The 25,531-nt window shown below is 37.5% G+C and overlaps 2 protein-coding genes across 2 annotated transcripts; both read right to left on the bottom strand.

Annotated features, from left to right (window-relative positions):
• Positions 1-4,930: 4,930 nt before the first annotated feature.
• Positions 4,931-11,988, bottom strand: LOC112186710 (AT-rich interactive domain-containing protein 4). The gene is made up of 16 exons (XM_024325208.2): positions 11,467-11,988; positions 10,885-11,219; positions 10,585-10,773; positions 10,138-10,191; positions 9,898-9,986; positions 9,376-9,652; positions 9,161-9,217; positions 8,853-8,884; positions 8,331-8,466; positions 8,065-8,238; positions 7,032-7,670; positions 6,447-6,584; positions 6,233-6,331; positions 5,845-5,945; positions 5,662-5,752; positions 4,931-5,561 (listed from the first exon to the last, which is right to left on the bottom strand). Exons 2-16 carry the CDS (start codon positions 11,020-11,022, stop codon positions 5,436-5,438), a joined length of 2,340 nt encoding a protein of 779 aa, XP_024180976.1. The 5' UTR covers positions 11,023-11,219; positions 11,467-11,988; the 3' UTR covers positions 4,931-5,435.
• Positions 11,989-21,501: 9,513 nt separating this feature from the next.
• On the bottom strand, positions 21,502-22,362 carry LOC112188343 (FCS-Like Zinc finger 17). Its single transcript, XM_024327438.2, has 2 exons — positions 21,979-22,362; positions 21,502-21,878 (listed from the first exon to the last, which is right to left on the bottom strand). Exons 1-2 carry the CDS (start codon positions 22,278-22,280, stop codon positions 21,686-21,688), a joined length of 495 nt encoding a protein of 164 aa, XP_024183206.1. The 5' UTR covers positions 22,281-22,362; the 3' UTR covers positions 21,502-21,685.
• Between the last annotated feature and the right edge of the window lie 3,169 nt (positions 22,363-25,531).

Below are 25,531 nucleotides of genomic sequence, written 5' to 3' on the forward strand. Positions count from 1 at the left end.
TCCTGTCTAATTATCAAGACGCACAACAAGGAGGTACCAATGATTGATGTCATGCATTGGTATGAAAATCTGTTGAAAATATGAATGTGAGAATAATGTGCGATCAAGAGAAAAACCAACAATTATTGCTAAACACAAAGAAAAACCTTTCCTTTACCTTCTCGCACTCAGGGATGCCATTCTCAAATCTCTTTACACCCAAACCCTTCGAAATTGCCATAGCCGAATCTCCACACATGTCTCTGTCATTGTAACTTTTCATCTTCTGACAAAAGTATGTTGTGAAGTAACAACATCTATTGCTTGGGAAGCGTCCTAGAAATAGATAGTCGCTAAACAAATTGATAATATCATCTTCAACCCATCCGTTACTCCGTTAGGTTTATGTGACCAAACTGCTTTTCGACTAGTGAAGAAACTTTCACTATCCACAATGGTCTCCTTCTCTTCAGCTGACACATTATAAACAAACCTGAGCACTCCTTTGTCAACCTCCTCCCGATCTCCCTTGACTTTGAAGTTACCAATCTTCTCTATGTTACTCTTGGTCGTGGGGTTGGCATCAACTTTCTTCAAACTTTTCAGTGGGCTAACTACAAATGTTGAGTCAGATAGGCAAATCAAGGAGGTCTTCTTTTTTGTTTGCAAGTCTTCCCCATGTACCTGTAACACCTACATGAGATAGAAATTAGTTGCGTGTTATTAAACAGAACGGGAAAGTAGATGCATTCATTAATAGTGAATAGAGAAAGGATACATTGAAAAGTAACTTTATTAAAACCCACTCATCTCTTATTACAAGGTGCAACAAATGCACTGCACAAACGGAAACACCACAACAACTATAAAGAAATACAGTGAATGCATTCCTTTATTGATCAACCACAAAGAAATACAACAACTATAAAGGAATGCACTAAATGCATTCCTTTATTATTGATCAACTAACAAGAAACACAGCACTTCGTTTCATTCTCCATTCACTACTGCCCATAAATTCATAACTTCATACCTCCTGTTGCTCTCCAGCTTTCTTTTTTGAAACTTTCTTGGGACTTACTTTTTCTGCTAAGCCATCAGTTTGAAGGTTCTGATTGACATTCACATTTTGTGCAGTCAGAGTGTTTAGCATACTCAAGACTTTGTCCATCTTTCCCATCATATCATCTCTCAGATTGCATATATTATTTTCCAACCCATTCACTTTAGCAGCCAAGTCAGACATTTCTTTCTTAATCACACCATATGCTTTGGCCTAATCTCTACTACCAACACGATCACCAACCTTTTTCACAAGAACATTTTCATCCAGCAAACCACCTTGCTTGTTCACCCATTTGAGCAGTTTGCCTGTTTCATGGTCCCCCCCCCCAAGCTTCAACTGGGTACAAGGACTTATCCACAATGGTCTTCCCATGTGAAACACAATCAAAATAGAATAGTTGCAGAAATAGGACACAACCGCTACAATAGGACTGAGAGTCTTTTTTGAAACTGACGATGGCCTCCATCAAACATTTGAATGAGTAATCAACCCAATTTAAAGAGCTAATCAAGTGAGTGTCCTTCAGGGCCAGCGACCACTTCTTTGGTATCGTCAGTCAGGCAAATGGGCTAACGATGATGCTCATTGTGAACAGTACAAACAGGCGCTTGAACTTGTTGTCAACTTCTTCTATATCCTTCAGGTAGTTCTGCACGTCCCTTAAACTGATCTTCTTATCCTTCCCACACAAGGAGTTTATTATCGCCATCAACTCAGGGTGATCATTAGTGGAACCTTTAAAGTCGACCTCAGACCCAGCATTCTTCAACCCCATCACATTTTCAAATTCACTTGCATCCATTTCAATCTCCTTTCCGTGCATAGTTATAGTACATGCATTGGGGTCTACGGAGTCCACAAGGACACGGAACATAGAGTGGTGAATTTTCCTTCCTGACATCTTCAATAACACATCAAATCTAATTGCTGAACAGGCTGCTTTTTTCTCATCGCTAAAATCTGCAACCAAAGACCTGAAGCGGTCTGGAGGGCAACTGGTATCAATCTGAACCAACTCAAGCATCTCTTCCTCAGAAACTGATGATTGACCACATCGATCAATCACTACATACTGCTCCTTCTCTTTAGCTGGAAGCTCTTTCCATTTTTGAGATATCTCAACTCGAAACTGAAACATAAGCAATTGGTTAAATTAGTAGGAATCCCAGTTAGTATTACATGTAATTTCATCCAATACTCACATCATGGTTTAGTTTTGGGGGATTGATTTGTTTGTGTTGAATGTTCCTGCACTCAATCTAACAATGTCACATAACTTGAGTCATTTAGTCCAAATTGCCAATTAGATGGAAATTTGAATACTTACTGATAGTTCAAAAAGCTCATGGAATGACCGGAGGCTTTCTTTTTCATGATAAGCTTCTTTCGATCCTTCACCTCTTTAGCTTTGGCAGGTGAGGCATACAACTCTAAATCCTCTGGTGCCTTCTCTTTTCGCAACCGCTTATCATTGGAAGGAGGTTTCTCCGCCTCAATCACCGGTTCATCGGAAGTAGGTTTTGGTGCCTCAATTACCGCTTCATCGGAAGTACGTTTCAGTTTAGGTACCTTAACCACCGCTTCGGCGCCGTTAACAGAAGCTTTCTTTGCGGACTCCAAAATTGGAGAATTTTGATTCGAGACCTCAGAGACCGTCGCCAAAGCCGATGCTTTAGAGGCGGCGATTCAAGTACTCTTTTGGGGGCGTCCATCGGAGATCGTTATGGAGCTGCTCGGTTTAGGGGCCGCCATTAGAGAACTCTTTCGGGCACCTCCATCAGAGTTACTGGAGCTACTCGGTTTCGCTCTTTTGGGTGCCTTCTTTGTGTAGACCTTCGGCGGCATATTTGGTCCGAGTGATTTCGGAGATGGAGAAACAGAGAGAGGAACGAGAGAAGAATGACGGTTAGGGATGAAGGGTTAGAGATTTGAGGGATTTCTTAGGGATTTCGGAGATGGAGAAAGAGAGTGAGAGGAACCATAGAAGAGGGATTTCTAATAGTGAGAGGAACCATAGAAGAGGGATTTCTAATAGTGAGAGGAAGCAGAGAAGAGGGATTTCTGATTTAGGGTTTAGGAAGATGATGTTGAGGGATTTCGGATGTGGAGAAAGGGAGAGAGAAACCAGAGATGGAGAACGATCGAGTTGTGACGGAGAAGACGATGAAAGGAGTGAGTGGGCTCGACAGTCGAGGGGCTTGGGAAATTCAAATTCTCACAACCGATGCAACTGGTTGGTACCAGTCACCAAATGACATCTTTTTTAATGTATCAGTGCCTTAACGCACCGAAGGGGATCCCTTTTTTTTTTCAATCCAAAAGTTTGTTCTGAATATAAAGCCATGGATAGAATAATTTCCAAGGACGAGAGATTATTCAGAGCACCGCTGTGTATTTGCACCAACATAAATGAATGGTTAGATTGCATTAAATACACTTTTTGTTTATTAAAAATAAATTTTATAATAAATATCAAGGGTTGAGATTATTTTATAAGAGTTGGGTCACTTACACCGTCGGTGCATAGAATAATTTCCAAGGACGAAATAGCTAGCAAATAAACCCAAGCCCAATATGAAAAGTTAACTCTATAAACTTGAACTGATTACTCGGCATTCGAATGAGGCCAAGCTCCTGGCCAAGATACTGAGATAGCACAACAATTGATAAAATGATAAGTATTGAAATCAATTAAATCCACAACAATTGCACGGCAGAAAGAAGACCCACTGATCGACCTTGATACGTTTTGAAATCAATTAAACCCACTTACCCACATCAATTAAACATTTAAACCCACATCAATTAAACATCAATTAAAGTATACATCTAATTTTTTTTTTTAAGCCTAAAAATCTACCTAGATCTGCCCCTGATACAGATCATGCAGAAACTTCCATAGCTAGAAGATTGTCCCTTTAGTATTTCAAAGGGTGTTTCCACTCCAACTTGGTCATTACTAATTGGGACTCTGAAAGAGAGTGCTGAGGACATGAGGGCCTCTTGAAGCTGCAACTCTTGGGCATATTTCTCGTCAGAGATGGGAAATACTTCTTGGTCATCATGTAGAGCTGAGAAGTAGAAATCATCAACCAAATTATGATAATCAGAAATATTAGGATGAGAGCTGCTTGATGATGCCCCATCCATTTTTTCTCTGATTCAGAATGGCAATTGGCCTTTGTTGGAGTTTAGCATTTTTGGTTTCACATTAGCTTCACTTTTGAAGAGTCTCAATTTTGGTCGTATTCTGAAAGGCATTAGTCATTGATGGATCAATGAGTCACTGGCAATTGAAAAGCTTCCTCAATTTCCCAAACGATTGGCACCATATTTATGCTCATTAAGATAGTTTAACCATAATGTTTTTGCATTCCCCTAGTGCAACTTGCTCCTTTTCCAGTTTTCCCCTAATACGAATGTGTCGGCAGTTGAGCACAGACCGCAGTCTCTTTAAGAAACTTGCTTCTCTATTCCCATTCGTCCTCTTCATTTCAATTTCAAAAACCAGATTTTAAATATTAAAAATGATCTTGGAACTTGCATAATAGGGTTGCATTCGCCATCTTCGTTTTCTGTTGACTAATCAATTCTGCTATAACCTAAGTTGTGCATAAAGTTATTGAACATTTAAACAACGCTTGTGTTTCATCACAAAAGGTTCAGAAAGCTTTCCTTGAGGGAGGAGCAGTTCGGGAAGCTATGGTTTAGGAAGGTCAGACACTAGAGAGATGGAGAACCCTGATGGAGATGGAGGTCAGAAATGCGTGGATGGAGAGAAGGGCAAGCAAACCAACAGCATTGTCCTCCCTAACCAATACAAATGAAAGAAAAGGCTTGCCTATGGTACAGAAACGTAAGAACATATATTAAGGGAGAGAGAGGTTATAAGCTAGTATAATCATAATCATTAATCTTTCATTAAACACTACATCAGTCATATATGTTAACATAGCATAGAGATACTCGGATTTATATTACAACGACCCTCTGAATCATGGGATTTATCGACTATCAACCACGAACCCCCTCTCCCCAAAGGAAAAGCAAGAACGAAAACAAAAGGGCAAAGAGGACAGAAATTTCCCACCCGTAATAAAATGTCTACACTAACTAGTATGCGCTCTACTACACTTGCTGTTTTCTAAATTTGTCCTCCCCCCATCTTCGGTCTCCTATCTTTTACTTTACCATCACCGCAATTGAGGCATTATGAACGCAGCAACTGAGGCATTATGAATGCAGCAACTGAGGCCTAATGAATACATGCTAATCCCAATACCTGAACAAATTATCAATTTCTCGTGCCGGATAGGGGAGGAAAGCAACCTCCGAATCAGAGAGCCAAATGAAAAAGAATATGTTATCATTATAATGGAGCAAAACTGAATTACAGTGGCCGTGATAGTGTTGAGCCTTGGGGAAATCCATTTGTGACTTTCTGCGGTTTCTTCTTGAAGTTGCTAATACTGCAATGCGGACAAATGTATTCCAGCCCATCTGTTTTTGCATAATCCTGCAAAGTTTATAACAAAAATTTCACAATAATGGCACCAATACTTTTGAACAGCCAAAGAGTTGGTTTCACAATTGCAATGTGTGCTTAAAGATTGTACCTTAAAGGCACCAAGACCCTGTCTTCTGTCACAGCCAAAGTGGGCCCACTCACCACATATTCCGCAGTTTACCCAATCCCCTGCTGCGCTACTGTAGACCAGTTTCCAATCTCAGGGTAAGAAGAGATTAGCTAATATAATAATTTTCAATGCTGCAGCAGTAAAATAAGATGCCATGCTAACCTGTGACACAATAAGCAACACTCTCCATCCACATCATCATGAGCCAACTCATATTCAAGAAGGTAGGTTTCGTAATGTCTTTTAAGTGTATTTCCAACACCCTGTGAAAACAAGAATCACAAATACATGTCATACTGAACCGTTTCCATAAAGGAGTAAGCATATTTCAAATTCTCCTGTTGTTAGTACAGTTTCACGTATTTGAAGAAAGTATTAGTATGTAGATAGATATATATTTGGTGATAATATCCAGATATTTTAAATGGGAAGCACTCCTCTCCCAAGCCTCAACTGTTTCACATCTCTGCTCCCCCCTCTTCGTGAATGTCAAGGTCATAGAATATTCTAAAACTGTAAAACAAGATAAAACAGAGTTATAAAGACATACAGTCATTCTATTGGTCATTGTGTAGTTGCGCATCTTCGAAAAGATCTGTCCTTTCCAGTTGATGCCATTGCCAACATGAAAGCCTCCTCTGGTAACCACCTGAGAAACACCTTAAACTTTTCAATAACTAATGTTACCAATTTCCATTTGTTACTTCTTTTAGTCAAATCCCTAGTAAGTGAAACATAAATCCTTGTCAAGGAATTTCAATCACCTCTTTATACAAGTTGTAGAGGTCAAGACGTTTTCCATTGAGAATGGCATCTGGAAACTCAGTCAGTCCACCCTGTGGAATGAGTCGATTATGTCCACGGAGGAGTAGAAACTGCATTACATCCTTCAAAAACTCCTCCTGTACAAGGCAAATAAGAAAGAAGTAGATGTAAGCCCGCCATGTGACAGCAAAACGGGACACTAAACCCAAAAGTACAGTATTATCGTGAGAGTAAGAGATGTAGAACTCAGAAGACTCTTCATATCCACATTTTATTTTCACTCTTCTTTCTAAACGGCAATCACATCTTTTGACATTACTCTGAAAGAGAAAAACTACCCACTTATAAAGTGCCTATTACCTTATTTTGTTTTCAATAGACTACCCACTCTTATTGAAGTAACAACTTAAAAAGTTACAGGAGATGAACATCAGAGGGTTAGTATGTCCCTGTCTATAGAAATTTATTACGGTTGTGTGCGTATGTGCGTATAATCTGGGAAGGGAGCTGAATGCTAGTCATTCTTCAAAAGCATTTTCAACACCTAGAAACTGATTACAAACTTTGAGTAGAACATGACTCACCTCTAAGCAAGAATGTATCGGGCCTCGACCACAACCATGTTTCTTTAAAGGCAGAGGATTCAAGGAAATAATCTGCTTAGCTTGTGATGAGCTGGAGTACGACTTTCGTTGCGTTGTAGGAGTCAATCCAACAATATTGAGCTTTGTGGGCGGAACAGGAGGCAGATGAGCCTTCACCACCTGGCTTCCATCATGCCCATTTACCTCAGAAATTCCAGAAAATGGTGTCATTTTAGGACGACGAACATGAGGAATGGGCCGCATGGCAGCTGTTTTTAATCTTTGCCTGGCCGGGAGCAATGGTGTGCTAAATCCATTCACTGCTCCAAGTCCTTTTTCATTTTCCTCTACTTTAGAAGCAGCTAGATTTGGAAGCGCCTGGCTGCCACGAAAGCCTGGGATTGTCTCTTGGCATGGGCGAGATCTCTTCTTACTAGGAGCAGGTGGTCTCAACCAAGCAGGAGGGCTGCTAACAAAGAAATCATTTGACTTGCTATCTTTCCCTCGACTTGAACAGAAGAAAAGAAGGCGGTCAGCATCATCTTTCTCAAAAGAAGCAACTGGTAACCCCTGAATGCTGGCGATTCCAAGTGCAACTAAACTATGATAAGAAACATCAGGTGCAAGCTGCCTCAAAACCTGAATATACACCCAGAATATATATGGAAGTCATATACAATTCAAAAGAAGCACTGCTTGTTTTAATTTACCTTTCTACCTAAATGATGATGAAAACTGAAGATGCAAGAGAATGATGTAAATATGAATTTAATGTACCCATCATGTTAAATGAGGTTGCTGAACAAATTTCCAATACTAATGTGGTAACCACACTACCAGAAACTTAAATTTTCACAAGCTTCGTTTTTAGGTATGGGCATCAGATAGGCAGTATAGTTTTAACCAGGAGAGTTCAAATTGTTAATTTAATGGGTATCAATTTTTGGTGCCTCAACAATTCCTTCACACTCTAAAATGTTCACCACAGATCGTGCAAGAAGAGGCCAACATAAAGAGCAAGTAGGCAAAAAACCTGTGAAGCCCATACAGGAACCTTCATGCTAACTTCAAATACTGTAGCTCCACAGGCAATTGCGGCAGATTTTCGTGGTTCCGCTAGAGGTAATTTGTTTGCGTCATTGTTGGGGAGTGCATGTACTAGTTGATTCATCTCAATGACTTCATGCTTTATATGATTCTCCAAGAGCTGATATAAACAGGTCGAAAGGCGTAAGAGTGAAATAGACAAAAGGAAAGATGCAAAAGGCATAGTTTTGCCTCGCAAGTTGACTAGGTTACCTGATCATCGAAGCAAGTTTGTGCACTACCCGACACAAGAAGTGATATGTGAGCAGAACTACAAGTTGATATATCACATCGCATAGTCACAACACCACGAGAAAATGTCCCAGCCTGTAGAGGTGGCGGAGGAGCACTGCAGACATGAAAGGAAGGCATTCATATTATTATTTCATAATTTCCTCAAGGCCATAACATGTCCTCTTTGTGGAAGAAAAATAAAAAAGTAAAAAACAACATAAGAATTCTAAATTTTATTTGGTATTCAAGCTCAGTACATGAATGTTTGAAGGGCCTAAATGCATCGACATTCAACATTATTTAACACCTACTACCATTGATATACATATATAAACATAAGTAATTTAATTAATAAATTGAGATGTTAACAAATGTATGTTTGCTTTCAAACAATAAGATGATGTAAACCAGTATGCAATTAAAAAATTGCAGGCAACCTCGACAGAGCAACAACACAGAGAAACCAACGTATACACCAATCATTTCCAGGATCCAACGTACCTAAACTTGCCATGAAGCTTGCTTCCACGCATCTGGAAACATAAAAAAGAAAATGAAGAAAAATCAGAACTCCTTGCACCATGGTGATGACATGAAGCGTAGTAGACAAAACTAACATAGTTCTCTCCGTTTATTTTTTGGACAGATACAAAATCAGCCATGATATGCAAGGCAATATTAACACACTTTGATTCCTTTTCCTAAGAGAATACTTGGCTTGGGAATACCAAGCACTTGCATCAGAGCAAGATGAAACAACTAGAGATAATGATATTACAACAAAACCAGCCAAAGATCATCCCACTTACTTCGATGTTTAGAAGGGCATTGAGACCATCCTCCAATGGTTCTAATATGCCTGCATCCTGAAAAGAAGTCATCCAATAAATACGGTATCCAAAATGTCTAAGAATGAGGTTATGGGTGTGACCGTTGAGTAGTCTTCTCTGCTAGTATCTACGTACATCTATTTGTAAGTAAAAACTATTCAAACACTGATAGAAAGAGGTAGATCCAAGCTTACCAATGTGGAGGGCTGCCCACAAACAAGAAATCTCAAGCTCACATCATCATCGTGTATCTTTATAGCGGGAAGGGAACCCGTAGCACCTTCTTCATCTTCCTCCATATCTGCTTCAGGGGGGTCAACACTAATTTTCAAATGCTCACCAAGAATGCACGGGTCCAGCTCAGCAATGGATTTATCTAAGTTAGCACGAACAACATGGTTGTTTTGTACACAGTAGAGCCTAAAGGAAGCATGTGCAAGTTGGAAAGCATCCCATGTATGAGTTGATGAACTGCAATCCAGAAATAAGATCAACATCAACTGAAAGTCGAGCCTCTTGAGTACTAGTACAGAATATAGCAGCATAAAGAAGTCATGGTTCAGTTTGAAGCACAAGTGAATAACAAGTCCATGTCAAGCCAATTCAAGGAACTTCCTATTGGCATTTAGTGTTTAAAACATTTACATACATATCTGTTCAAACCAGAATTTCTGAAAATGTCTATGCATATTACCAAAAGAATGGAAGACAAGTACCTTTGTACCACTGAAAGTAAAGCATGTCGAAAGTGGGAAGCAGCATAAGTAGAAAATGCATCTTTCCAATATATCACGTAAGGAATTCCCTGCAGATGTAACAATATATAATTACAGGCTTGCTCTGAACAACAACAAAAAGGGCTTTGCAGTTCTGAAAGAAAACTCTCCACCCTTGTTCTTAGTGATTCCTGGTATCAAACAGCTGCAAGAATATTTAATGAGCCTCACTACAATTACCTTTGATTGAAGTGCCACTGCCAATTCTTCACCATTTGGAACCTCCAAATAAACCTGCATACAGAGGTATGAAATGAGATGCCAAACTAACTTCAATACATTACAAAGAACAGAACAAAAATCATCAACTAAAACCGGGGAAATGAAATGCAGCAATCTGCAGTACACGCTATCCTCCCACCTCAGTGGTATACCTACTCCTTGGTTTTTGAATATTTTGTCAAATGACTCACCCGGAGTTAAAGATCACATGGTCACTTAATCACATAGTTACAGATAAGAAAGCAATGAATTGAGTACATGTCATGAATTAATTTGACCTCGTAAGCATCTTTAGATTTCTTGAAATACATCTGACATAGTTACAAAGAGAATAGAATGCATATACACACAATCACAAAGAACTAATTTTGAACATTTCGCGAGTTCAACATAATAAATACTTACAGTTGTAGGCAATGTGGCATCGAAGATGTCGGATATAGATTCAGCAGTTGACAAATCAGCATCTCTCCAGGCAAGAGAACCAACTTCATCATTTTCAAGCTGCTCTCCTTGCAAGTATACAAGATTCGGCTTATACGATTCAAGCAATTTACAAAACTCCTCTTTGCTTGGGTTAGTCAGAGTTTGAACCTACATTCAAAGAGTCAAGATATTGTAAAATTAGAAACTAAACTAGAACACCCAATTCAGTTAATAAGCTGAGATAAAAAAAAAAACATGCTTCTGATAACCGATATTCACCTCCAAACGCCCTGAAGATACCAACTCCGGAAACGGGTACCTCAGCTTATCCTCCGGAATGTCCTTACCACGTTTATCTTCCGAAATCTCTCCACAAGTGACCACAAGAACACTACAAGTTCCCTGAGCATGAAACATTGTTTCCCTGAAGGCCCCCAACAGAGAGTTGGCAGCAGCAAAGAAGCTCAAGCTCCTCACACAACACTTAAGAGCCCCAAAACCATCACATCCCCTAGTTTACAGCACTGAGACAGGCCTCAATTTCCAACTTCCTGATAAAAAATTCCAACTCTAATCCACCTAGTAGCTGACATTCAAGGAAGCACAAACCAAATCTACTGAGAATGATCAACTCCCAGAACCAGAATCCGTGCAGAAACCCAGCATGCAGTAGCAACAAGATCCAGAACCCAAAACAGAAGAGACCCAAAAATGGAAGAATTAAGCAACTTGTGTTCACTGAAACAAGCAATTGGGGAAAAAGGCCCCAACTTTGAATCCCAGAAAACTTGAAATTGGGAAAACAAGGGAGACCCAGATGAGAAAACGAGGGAAAATCAAGGAAGCAGAGAGAAAACTCACCGGCCCAGAAGATTGAAGAACAGAAAAAAATTGAAAGAGACCCAGATGAGGAAATTGAGGAACTTGAACAACCCAGAAGAGAATGGCGACGAAGAATCACAAAGAAAGCACAGAATAGACGAGTTAAAGGTATGAAAAGAGAACCCTAGGCCCGTAAAATCCAAATCCCAAAAAGAAATTCGTATAAAAACCCCAACTTCTTCTAATTAGAATTAATTTATTTATCTGTTTCTGTCCATGTATCTAAATTCTAATTCACCCCCAAAATAAAATCAAATGCTTCACAGTCACCACCAAAATTTTTATTAAAAATCAAAAAGGTAATTAATATTCCCATTTGTTAAATAGAGGTGGGTGTGTCAGAAAGAAATATATGCAATCCTCTCCTCACTCAATTCCAACCTCAAAAGGTCAAACACATCAAAAACACACATTCAAACCCAAAAAGTTTTCTGATTATTCACGAACTCATAAGTAGTGACTAAAGTTACAACCTTTGATTGCAACTTTAGGTGGGTAACTTTGTAATCAAATTCAACCAAACCCCAAACAGGGGAGTAGTAAGTTTCCTTCAAAGTTCCCATTAAGATTTTTTTTTGTTTTTTTGTTTGGGGGGTCTTTTTTTATTGTTACCCACACGATCCGGTAACAACAGCAACAACAACAACATTACTGTTTTTGTTGGGGTCGTGTTCCAAGGACACCATCAAAGAAAAGCCCAGGATTTCTTTACTATATTTACGTTTTCTTTTGGTTTTTTGCACTAATCCAACTCGGTTTTCCTCTTAGGTGGGTTTTGTTTGAGGTTTGTATTCTTAATTCAACGTTTGGTTGGTTTGATGGGGTTGGTTTATGATTGGGTGCATGAGGCCATGATCTTATTTGCCCGGGAGAGAGCTTGATCAAAGCTCATCCAATTCCCAGTCTCCATCAACATCTGGCTTTGCCACGTGCGCGCGCGTGACTGCACACGCCGTTGTTACCAACGCGGTGAGAAAGTAATTTCCTCTCAGTTAAAATAATTAAGCCATTTTTGTTGCTACTTAATAGACTCGTATGGTCTATGGAAATTAAAGCCATGGGAGTACCATTTTTGTTGCTACTCGATCGTATAGTCTATGGAAATTAAAGCCATGGGAGTAAATTCACCGACCTAGATCATGAGGCTCATCCTAGCTAGAAAATTCAAAAAACAATAATGGTTTGGAATTATGTCAATCCTTTTCTCTACCAAAAATATCTCTAAGATTTTGAAATTGTCCAAAAGAAGAAATGCCATGGGGATGATAACTATTACTTGCCGGTGAACCTTTAACATATGCCGAGTGCAAAGAAACACGGCAAACCATATGCTGCGTGCACCTCTATCATCTGCAAAGGAAACCATGGAGTGATCTTGATTTGTATCCAAGTAATGAATCTTCGATTATTACCCATTTGATTAATTAGATGGAACTAATTAGTCAACCAAGCTAATACTGGATTTGAGTTGTGTTAATGGTTTGTGTGAGAAAGAAAACTAAACTTCCATTTCATCAGTTCTCCCTAAACGATGTTTGTTGGGGTTTTCTAGTCATCACCCTTCTGCATAGATTGGCCATGGTGGAATCCTTTTCCTGCACCTAGTTTTGGAAAGTGGAAACACGAACCCGCTTTATTTTTCCTTCTCGAATCCATTAGCTTGAATCAATAAGTTGTAGTTTTGTTTTAAAGCGATTGATGCAGTTCCGGGGTATTCAAATCTTTAGTTTGGTTCAGTTCTGATTAATGTGTAATAATATATATATGGATAAAACCGAACTGAGATTTTTTTTTATAGTCTTGTGGAAATTTGTTAATACGAGTTTATGCTCTTAATATAAACTCCATTCGATCCGTTGAGAATATATTTCTCAATGAAAATAAGACTTTCCCTATATTAATTGGTTTTGATTGTGAATATAAAACTTAAAGATCCAGGTAATTCACTCCATTATCAATTGGTTTTGATTGTGAAGCCTTAATTACTTTATTAGATCATGATGTCACACGTGTACATGTATTGATGCCTCATGATCTCCATCTCACCCAATATAAGTTGTTCATATATATGGCTTGAAAATTTGTCACACATGTAAGGACATGTTGAGATTATAAATCACATAGAGAAAAATCGGGACCTTGTCTATTTGTTTATATAGATTTAGTTCATCTTCATCCATTGCCAATTGATTTTGATTTTGATTTTATTTTTTATTTCAGTTTTGGTTGGAAATATTACCTACTTTGTTTCTTTCAATACGACCGCCTTTTTTATTTTTCTCTCTTCTACTTCCTCACTTCTTTTTCTTCTCCTCTTTTTTTTAACTCTATAATTAGCTTCTATATAGTTGCATTTTTCCCTCTTCCAAGCCACAATATGTGTGTTTTCCTTCTTTTCATCTCTATGAATAGATCGATTTGTGATAAAGTGGATGATTTCAAAATGATCAAAGTCAAATTTGTTATTTTGAAATCAGATCTAGTTCTGACAAGGAGAATTAAAATTCAAACCGATTTAGTTTGGTTCATTTTGCTAGGTTTCAAATCCTAAAACATTCAGCTTGAATTAAACTTGACACTCGATTCTTATTTTGATTCCACATTGTAGAGATCAATCTGAATGTCCATTGGTGGCAAATGCAAAGGTGAAGGCCAGGATGTTGGGCTTTCGGTTATTGGATCCAGATCGGGGTTCATTTATGGTGACTTCTATTTTGTTGTTGTTCGTTTTTTGAGGTAGCAACATTGCATTACGAATGTGAGTTAGCGATAAGATTGGTCTCATAAAACACCCGAGTCACATCTCCTCCCTCCAACCTATTCTCTTTCTTCTCATGGTCATGAAAAATACCTTTTCTTTGGCTGCATATTAGTAGATTGATGATTACTGATTAGCACCAGGGTCAATTTTGAGAATTAGAGGTCCAAAACAAAATAAATTCACACCGCTCGAGACATTTCAATACATTGAACTATTTTTTAACTATAGAATTGCCTAAAATAAAGATTGCATAACATAGTAGATGAACACATTCCAATCAAAAGCTTTTTTTTTTTCCCCTACAATTCATAACCAAGGTCGAACTATAAAAAACTAGGCTTGGACATTGTCTGAGTTATTCATGCCATCAACAAGGACTGGAACTAAGACTGAGACTGAAAATGTCAATTTATGCTGAATTGATGTTTTCTAAAATCAGAAACCGAGCAAAATCGAACTGATTGGGTTTGGTTTGGGTATCGGTTTTTCATTCCAAGATCGAGATATTTTTTTTTTATAAATCCGACTTTAATCTTCAACATTATCCACCAGTCCAACCCAGAATCAACAATATTACAACTCTATAAACATCGAACTACCACAACTTATAAACCATGACTAACCGATAATCCATAGATCTATTTCCATACCATCAACACAGGGAGGAGAAGCATAAAATAGATGAAGAAAAGGGAAAAAAATTGAATCGTTGTGGGAGAGAATCCAAATGTATGGAAGGGACATGGTGTAGGCATAAAGTGGTAGAAGAAGAGAAGAATTAAAAGAGAAGAAAACAAGGAAAAGAAAAAGAAAAAGAGGAGGATAGAAATAGGCTGAGAGCAAAGAGTTGGGAGGTTTTATCGGTGGCGGTGAGTTTATATAAAATGTAGACATGCCTACTAATAAGCGGCACACAACACACAACATACAACACACATATAAGAAAAGCAAATAAATGAATTTGATCTAATGGAGTTGATACCCATAATTGAAGACTGGACCAATTTACATGATTCGAACCGAATCTACCTGAAAACTCAAATTTGTGAGACAAAATTGGATCGAACTAGCTAGTTTAGGTCAGTTTTTTCAAGTTTTCCATTTTTTTTTTTGGCCCAGCCTTATGAAAAACCCAATAATGAATAATGAAATTCATAAAATACATGGTATAATACAAATATCTATGAAGAAACTTCAAACTTCAATATCAACTAATAAAAAAGAGAAGAGAATTGAAGAAGTTGGAGTTGAAACTATAGCTTCTAATCACTCTCTTCCATTTATAAATACTAGCATTTTTTCGAGCATGTGTAAGTTATTAATTTTTTTTTTCAGAAAATAAAAAAGAAAAAATTTGGTTAGGGTAATTCTAGTTGGACCTCCTAATTTGCTCTTTGGACCTCCCATTCTAATTTTTTTCAACAAACTTCCTATTTTGTCCTTGTTTGTATATTACTTCTTTTTATTTTTATTTTTTATACCTCCTATTATGATGCGTGCAAATCCTTTGAACATCAATTTTTTTTTTTTTGTATCTTTGTCCAATAAAGAACTATATATATACATAGAGAGGAAAGGAATGATTAAAATATGACCACACTACCAACTTTAAAGTCTAAACTCTATACATGGCGTGGAGGGCCATCAACATGTTCGTCAAAAGGGATAAATACAGGCATATAGCAGAGTATTTAATTGAGAACTGCAAGTGCAATTGTGTTGGAATACAGAAGAATGGCCAAGCTGGAGGCTACGTTCTCAAGCCAAAAACCCACAAAAATTTCTGGGTTCTTGCATAATTTAAAACCACCTGCACATCTCAAGTGATGTAATCTGCTCTTTACTTGTTCTTCTTTTTCTCTTTAATTTCTCATGGCCACAGAGTTATGAAGTGCATCACAATTTTTGAATAAACAAAATAAAAAATAAAAACCTTATGATTCATATTTGTCAATTGGCTGACGATGTGGTGTTAGCTCAGTGGTTAGAGCACCCACTACCTCTGTACGAAGTCATGGGTTCGAGTCACTATAGGAGTAGGAGTGAAATCCTTTGATCCTCTTTATTTGAAGAATATAAAAAAAAAAAATTTAAAAAAAATTGTCAATTGGCTAAGAACAATTGCGAAGGAAGAGTGTTTTTAGAATAATGACTCTTGCGTATCAATGGTATTCATTCTACATATTCAGTTTTTTTTTAATTATAAAAGAGGATTAAAATAGGGATTACATTTTGACAAAAATTTAGATAGGTCCAAAGAGCAAATTGGGAGGTCTGAATATAACCACCCAAAAAGTAATATACAAACAAGGACAAAATATGAAGTTTGTTGAAAAAAATTGGAATGGGAGGTCCAAAGAGCAAATTAAGAGGTCCAACTAGAACCGCCCATTTGGTTATTGCAGAGAAAAGAAAATGGGGGAGAGAAAAGTAGGTTGTGGATATTTTTTTTTCAAATTTTTTTTTAATAAAAATACATTTTGTAAATGTCTTAATTATTCTTGTGATTTAATTAATTCTCAAAGTTTATTAATCTTCTAGAGTCAATTTTGTCAACATTTTAGATTTTGGCTAACAAAGTCTCTTCTTTTAATAATAGTCTAGATTTGTTGTTTAGTGGCAAGCAAAATGAGAGTAGCCTAAATTGTGACAACATGGTTGTGGGAGAGCAATACAAGCGTTGTATCACTAGGAAAAGTGGAGGAGTCATCCTACGAGATAGTGAGACTTTGAGAGTCCGCCACTTTTAATTTCATTTTTTATGGACCGGAGGTTTTTGATAACAAATTATTGCTCGGCAAAAATGTATATCTTTTTATTTGTTTAATTTTTTTATTTTAAAAAAAGGTTTCACCTACGAACATTTCGTAAACAAATGTCTGTTTACTTTTTTGTGACAACTTCTTCATTGGCAAAGATGCACTATAGTGAAAGAGTTATTGTTGGATATGGCCATGGCATGTAAGTGTTGGTGGCTTGCACTGGCATTTTTAACCTTAAAATATATTTAACGGTAAAGTTGTAAGATATTGGTAAAAGTTGAAGGACTGGCAAAATTTAGTGAGGATGTCAGAAATGTTTAATCCTTATTGCTGCTTCCAAAAACTATAATTCTTCACAAGTTAGGATTTGAAGCAAACTGCTCATGAGAGTTTCGGGAAAATGTTTATTTACTCAAATTTGAGCTACACTAACTTCACTTATTAAAAGTTCAAAACATCTTATGAGACTGCCCATTTACCCAACTAGAATCTGGTGACCAGACATCGGAGTCAGGCCACCGGTGACCAAAGTCCCGCGTCCAGTTTTATTGCCCCCTAATAATACTCAATAAACTTTATTGCCCCCCCCCCCCCCCCCCAAAAAAAACTTATTCGGTTTTATTGGGAGGTGATAAAAGTCTCCAAGTGACCTCTTTGGGGACTTCTGGCAACTCATGGACAGGTAATTGAAGTCCTGCGTCCCATTTTATTGCCCCTCAATAATACCCAATAAATTTTTATTGGGTTTTATTGGGAGTAATAAAAGTCTCCGACGACCTCTTCGGTGACCTATAAGATCTCCGACGATCTCTTTGGGAACCTCTGGTGATCGGAGTCCGACGTCCGATTTTATTGCCCCTCAATAAAACTTTTATTGGAATGTAATAAAATCTCCGGCGACCTATACGATCTCCAACGACCTTTTTGAGGATATTCGGTGACTGGTGATCGGAGTCTCGCGTCTGGTTTTATTGCTCTCAACAATATCTAATAAACTTTTATTCCCCCCCCCCCTCCCCCCCCCCAAAAAAAAAAAAAAAAAAAAACCCAATAAACTTTTATTGCCTTCCAATGAAAATTATTGAGGGTAATAAAAGTCTCTGATAACCTATAAGATCTTCGATGATCTCTTTGGAGACCTCCAACCGATGACCAGAATCTGGCTAAGTTTCCAATGACTTTTTAATTAGTCAGAGGGCAAACTTTTCTTTTTTACATTTAAATGAGGTAAGTGAACACACAAATTTTTTAGTGGTGTAAATGAGGCATTTGTTAGGCCAAATTTAGGCATTTGGTCAAAAACCCTATTTACAATGACCGAAGTACGAACACCGGAATAACCAAATAAGCATGCCCGATATTGATCCTCTCCTTTAGTTTAAGCTTTCAAGATTATTGAAACCCCTCGTTATTCAATCATGACTTATTCTCAGAGGTTATTGGAACTTATATACCTGCAGTGGATTGCCGACAATTTTGGGGGATATGTTATACAAAGCAGTATGGAGAAGACTACATTTATCAAAAATATAAAGTACATTTATACCATCAGGAAAAACATATGCTAGAGGCATACAGGGGCGGACCTATGTTGGGGTCTGCGGGGTCCGGACCCCTGCAAATTTTTTTCAATATCTCCCTTATTTAGATATTTTATTCCTAGATTATTAATATATACCATATTTATCTCACTAAAATTAATATATTACCGATCACAACCCATAATAATTAATATTTGGTATGACTTTAGATTAAACCTGTGTTTTCTTTTGGAAACTATTAAACTCTTATGAAATATTTAAGCTTCTTTCTTACTAAATTTTTTGTTCAAACATAATTATAAATTATGGTATAAAACTATTAATTACTTCTTTGCTAATTAGCTTTTATGATTATTTTGAATACTTGGTATTTATATTTAAGAAAATTGCATTTTGACCCCCCCCCCCCAAACTTCCAATCCTAGTTCCGCCCCTGGAGGCATATAATTGTGATCGACATTAGGTATTTACGGTAGTTTATTTAAGGCGTAAAATTGTTATAATGAGAGATCATAGTTTAAGTCTTCGAACCATTGAAATTTGGGTGAAAAGACAAACAAAACATTTCAATATTGCTAAACTAAAATTTACACTATCCAAATTGTAAACCACACTCCCTTTGATTTTTATAATAGTTTTTTATCCCTCATCTCTCTCTCTCTCTCTCTCTCTCTCTCTCTCTCTCTCTCTCTCTCTCTCTCTCTCTCTCTCTCTCTCTCTCTCTCTCTCTCTCATCTCTCAGTGATGTGTGATCTGAGTGCACGGAGCTTGTCAAGGACGAGCTCGTCGACAGAGGTCAGGGCGGCAACCGTCTCAGGCTACCGGCTCTTGGGGGCCTTGGAGGATTTAATTCTGCATATATGTAATATAGTATATTTATATATTTTTCCTTCTTTTGACATAAAATGATGTCTTGCTCCAGCGGAAGTGATGTTATTTTGTGTCCTCACCACCAAGGTGTATTTCAGAAATTTCACTTCTTTTTGTTTATTTTCAATTAATTAAGTCCGTTCATTGGCCCAGTTTGAGCCTTGCTTCCCCATTTCAGGCTTCTTTTTTTTTGGTATTTTAGAAATTTATGTAGGAATACAAATTTATATACTTTTCTTTGGTTATTAGTTTTACATTTACTTTTATTCTCTTTGGCTTTTTGAAAAATATATTTACATTTATTTAAAACACATGATTTTGTACTGTTATGTGGTGCACAAAAAAGAAACATATATATATATATATATATATATATATATATATATATATATAAGAGGCCACATTTTAATTATTCGCCTTAGGCTGTTGGAATCTCAGGACCGACCTTGACAGAGGTGCTAGGTGACAATTGTCTCTGGGCGATGGCCATGCCGATGTTGCCGACACCGATGACGGAGATCTTGGTCTGGTGGTTGGAGGAGGAGGGTGGGGTGGCTCTGTGGATGAGCATGCACTACACACAGACACACACACACATAGATGATTGTCTCATTGCTTTTAACTCCATCTTAATTATTCCTTAAATACTTTTCATTGCTTCTTGATCACACAGACAGAGAGTCGCATAAATCCAAACCCAGTTGGTAATTATTGAACTTTAAAGTTCAATAATTGGCAATTATTGAATCTGCATTATGGACTGAATTACACCAACCTCCTCCAAGACTCCAAATTAGAAATTGGTGTAATTTGGAGTCTTGGAGGAGGTTGGTGTAATTCAGTCCATAATGCAGATTCAAGATGCAGTCAATCTCTCTCTCTCTCACACACACACCCACACACATAGAGAATAGCTTGATTTAAATTTGGTATACAAATTTGGGTGTTCGTAGTTTTGATTTCTTTGAAGGAAGAATATACAAATAGCTCGATTTTCCCATATTCATCTTAGAGGTGCCCATGAGACTGTTGTGGGTGATTGATTTAGTTGGTCTGTTAGCGTCGTAGGTTTGTTGGGTTAAGGAATTTTTCACTTATAATTGAAAGAATATATTAGCTTTCTTTGGGAGAACTTTTTTTTTGAAGGGGTTTGGAACCTAGCCAAGCTGGGAGGCTCATCCCCACGCCTGACTTATTATATTAAAATTAGAATCATGCATCGAGGGGGACATAGGGCCTTGACCTCAATTACAGTTAATTGAGGAGAGAGAGAAGATAGAGGAAAAAGAGAGTTCACTAAAGAGAGAGAGATCAACGGGGGAATAGAGGAATATCATTGATTATAAATGTATTATAAAAATTAAAAGGAGTGTGGTTTACAATTTGGGGAGTGCACTCATTATAACAATTAGTAAGCAGAGGGATCTTGAAAGTCTTTCCCTTAAAATAGCGAGACAACCCTTTGATCTTTGAACAAAAAAAAAAACAAAAGCTAACACAATAAAAGAAATGCAACTAACAGATTGCTGCCTAACAATCAGAAACAAATTAAGCAAAAAAATATGCCACAAAGGTTAGAGGAAAGGGTACTAGATTATAAACTAATTAATAAAGAAAATGAAGCTTGATTTGATAACTAAATTATATAATACCACTGAATTGGTTAAACTGTAAGAGGGTTTCGATCAGGATGTTATTCAGATCCAATAGCCCTGAGCTTATTTGAGTTTGAAGTTTTCATTAGCCCTTAAATTAATGTCATGATTGTCATCAAAATGGTAAGCATATTGATGACAAATTGCTTACCATTTTGATGACAAATTGGCAGTGAGAGACCGCAGAGCACAGAGATTAGTACAAGATTAGTCATATATTTTCATGACATTGTCCGTACAGTTCTACCAGTTCCCTTTTAGAGTTTGGTCGATCTATAACTACTACTGGACAATATAGCTCGCAAAAATATCTGAGTGATATTTATACTTGCGGGTGTTATGCTGGCATTAAGAGTGTTAAGCTGGCATTCTCTCGCCTCCAATGAGTTCATTTTCCATTGATTACAACAGATAAGGAAAGAAAGCGATACTTATCTCCTAACAGATGAAACTGGATATTCTTTCTCAGAAATTAAGAAAAGTACATCCTACGCCTGAAAACTCAAACAAGATCTTCTTCCTTAATTTCTTATTTGGTACTGGTAACTGAGCTAACTAATTACATATCGGTTCCAGTAAGTACTAATTGATTCATGAACTAAGCTCATGTCAAAGAGCAAATATTGTTCGCTGACTAGGGATTCGCTTTTGTTGCTGATGCACATCCTCTAAGACATTGCTTCTGCAAGAACGGCGCCTATATGCTGCCAGCATTTTCTTAGTGGAAGCCTCTAGTTCTTTCATTTCATCCAAAGCAATCTGCCTGTCTCGGCACACGATGCTGCAAAATCCGATATCCCCTCTGCAATATATTTCAAAATTAACATCAGAATCTTATCACAAAAAGGGCATAATTTACCAAATTTTAACTAATTAGATTGTGAATTCTATATAAAAATTACCTGTACATATAGACCTCTTTATCAAGGCTCAATCCCTTGTTGCATAAATGGCATGCTTTAAGAAAACACGAGTGCTGCTGATCACGCAGGGAGCTGTAGCCATCCGTAACCGCGGGTTTGATTCTCAGTCTCAAGGCAGGTTTCACAACGATATTCGACGACTTCTTCCCTTGTGAAATCTGTGTAAGGAGAAGTCCCAACCCAACAGCTGCCATTGAACTCTTGGTCTTATCATTCATGCTTTGCTTATCGACTAGGTTTTTAATCAATTTGAAGGGCCTCCTCATGAACCTGGAAATCATATTGTTCTGGGGTCTACACGAGCTAATTAGCTAGCAGAGAGAAACCAAAGAACACAGGAAAATGAAGAGGGTTGTGAAGTTGAAGTACCAGCAATGGATATTTAAACAAGTTTTACTTGGTTACTGTTAACTTTGTTGCTCGTTATGTGCCACGTGCTCTGAGAATTTGTTCTGCTCCAGATTCCACATATTTTTTACCACCGCGTAGGCATGTTAAAAACAAGTTAAATTTTGAAAACCAGATTTGAAATGGAACCAGTTCACAACCTCTAGTTCTGTTTTGGTCCGACCAGAGATAAAGCAAGAACCTTTTTATTGGTCTAACATGAAAAACGTGATAACTGTGAGATTAGCAAACTGTATATAACAGCATGTGGAATGTCATTCTCTCTTTGTTTATTAATTTGTCCACTTTTCTTGTCCCCTTCATGCATTATAAAGAATACGCTCAATGATTCCAAACAGATTAACTCGGGTGAGTTATGACCTGTTGATAAATTATAAATCTAACATTGTAAAGGTTATGAGTTTGATTTTCACTAGTATATATAAGGGTGAGTGTGGTAAAGAGTTATTTATTTATTTATTTTTTTTTTTTAATAAATAACTCGACATTAGTTCAATAATCTTTGGAAAATGGTCCGGAGAATCCTAACAAGAGTACTAATTAGTGGCCAACCCTGAAAGCGGATGTGTCAGAATTTGAGAAGTGTGGACGTTTACTGATCTCTTCCATCATTAATTCTGCAATGTAGTTCAAAACTATTTATTTTCTAGAATCTTATTCGATTATGAGTCATCAAATAGTGGAGATAAACAAAGTGTATTTAATATGGTGGTTTAGGAATCCGACTTGGGTGGTTATAGTGGTTTTGATGGTGAAATTCTTGGTGCAGTGGCAGTTTGGATGCTTCGCTTGACGCACTAGTATAACATGGAGACTACAAGAGTTGCATCGGCGACAATTTGTTCTTCATCAACATGAATCCGGGTGGTGGCCTAGCTTGTATGTAGCTCATATTAAATGGTAGAGCTTTACAGAAAGGGGTCGGTCATAGTGGTTAGTAGTGTTGATGGTGAAGAATGTTAGAGCAAGTCCACCGGGAGGGATCTTGCCATGGTACCATGGTCAAATCTTGTCCCAGGTCAGAGAAATTTTCAAAATCAAGCTTCCACTGGGTTTGGGGCAACCCAACAGTAGATGACCCAGGTCTTGACCTACTGACTTGGGCCTCCAGCATGGGCCAAAGGAAGATAGCTGCACAAAAGCGTCATGGAAGCAGCGTGAAGGCGAGTCTCTTGTCATCTGATGCGTGTGAAAGAAGGATTTTTGTCACGTAGTGATGGAGAGAGAGTAGCAAGTCGTGTAGCATAGACGTGCAGAGCAAATAGAAAGACAAATTTTCTTCTTTTGAATAAAGTTTACACATATAGGATAGAGATTAAATGGAAAATAAATTTTCTTTTGGACTAAATTCAGTTTAGTCCCTCAAACTTTAGGCCAATCTTCACTTTGGTCCCTAATCTTTTTTTTTTTAATCACGGTCGTCCCTGTTCTTCCAAATGTCATCAGCCTCGTCCAAATTTTGAATATCTCTCCATTTGTGACGTCAGCTGCCGAGCTGGAGCTGACACTTAGGCCCACAAGTCAGATTTTGAACCTCAGTTTGGACAAAATGTCCAAATTGGCCTTGGTTACTGTTTTCCTCCATTATGGCCTCGATTAGGTGACCAGAAACTCAAACCCTAATCCCTAATCTCGAAAACACACTCTCTATCTATCTCTCATCTTCAACCTCTGGAAACCCAGATAAAAGAACCAAGATTAAAGTACCCAGATCAATAGATTAGTGGATTAGAAATCGAACCCGATGGTGAACGACATGGCCGAGGCTGATGACGACTGGATTCCCCGATTGGAAAATGGAGGCGAGGATATTCCCAATTACGGTAAGTTAGGGTTTTGTTACAGTGAAATTTAGGGTTTTATTATAGTGAAATTTAGGGTTTTTTCTACCCATTACGGTGGTTTACTGTGTGCGGCTTTGGGTTTTGATTTCTGGTTTCTAAATTTAGGGTTTTGTAGGCTATGGTATAGGAAGCTTCTAAAATGTGATTTTCGAGAAGTACAGAGGGTTGTCTATTTCTCTTTCATTGGAATCGGAAGATTTGAATAATAGAAGGTCCATAATAGAATATGCATGTGAAGCTCATTAGGTAGCTGAAATAGAAGGTTTTTATAGTGGTCCTCATAAGTGTTGTTGTGGTCCTACTTAAGAATTTATTTTTTAGGGTCTGAGTGGTTGGAAAACGTTGTAAACTGGGTTAGTGAGGATTTATGACTTTAGGTTTAGGGCATTTGTGCTTGTGCTTTGTGCAATTCTATACTAGTTTTTGGATTGTTATACTTGTAGTTTTGCTAAGTCATGTTGGTAAATGAGTTTGTTTATGGTCCTTTGTTTTGCAACGCAGTACATCCAGATCAATGGCGGAGCTAGGATTTTAGAATGGGGTGGGCTAAAAAAAATTTAATAAAAGTTTACTAATTTTTTTTTTTAAGTTTTACAAACCACATCTTAGATTAAACACATATCAAACAATCAAACAGTTAACTGATTAAAAGAAATCAACATTATAACATTTGATAGAAGTTCGATAACAAAAGTTTAAGACAAAAGAACATCCCTACTCAAACTGCATCCTACGCTCTTGAATATAAGCCAAATCTTTAATTATTGAATCTGTATCATAATTCTCATCCAACTCTTTTTCAATGTGGACAATCAAGTTATCAGCCAAAAAGTCATTCTCCATCTTGTTGCGCAATATTGTTTTGACACGTTTCATAGCTGAAAATGCTCTTTCTGTAGTTGCTGTAGAAACCGACAAAGTCAAAACAAGACGAATCAACCGATCAATCATTTGATATCTCTGCGATCTTTTTGTCTCAAAAAATCCTCTACATAACTCAGAAAGAGTAGTCACATTCTTTAGCACATCATGATGAGGTACATCAGACTCATAAATGATCAGCTCGCTTCTCAAAATATGCGACTCTTGTCTTGTGAAATCTTGAGGATAAAATTTTTCTGCAAGTGTGCAAATATTATCAATGTTAAATGCCTTAAAACCATCTACAGGGTCCAAAGATGAGCTAAGAATAAGAAGTTCCTTTGTTTTTTCACTAAACCTGCCATTTAACTCCACCAACTCAAAATCTATTGTAGCATAGAATATGTCAACACGATAAT

This window comes from Rosa chinensis, chromosome 2 (assembly GCF_002994745.2).
Source record: "Rosa chinensis cultivar Old Blush chromosome 2, RchiOBHm-V2, whole genome shotgun sequence".
NCBI classification, from domain to species: Eukaryota; Viridiplantae; Streptophyta; class Magnoliopsida; order Rosales; family Rosaceae; genus Rosa; species Rosa chinensis.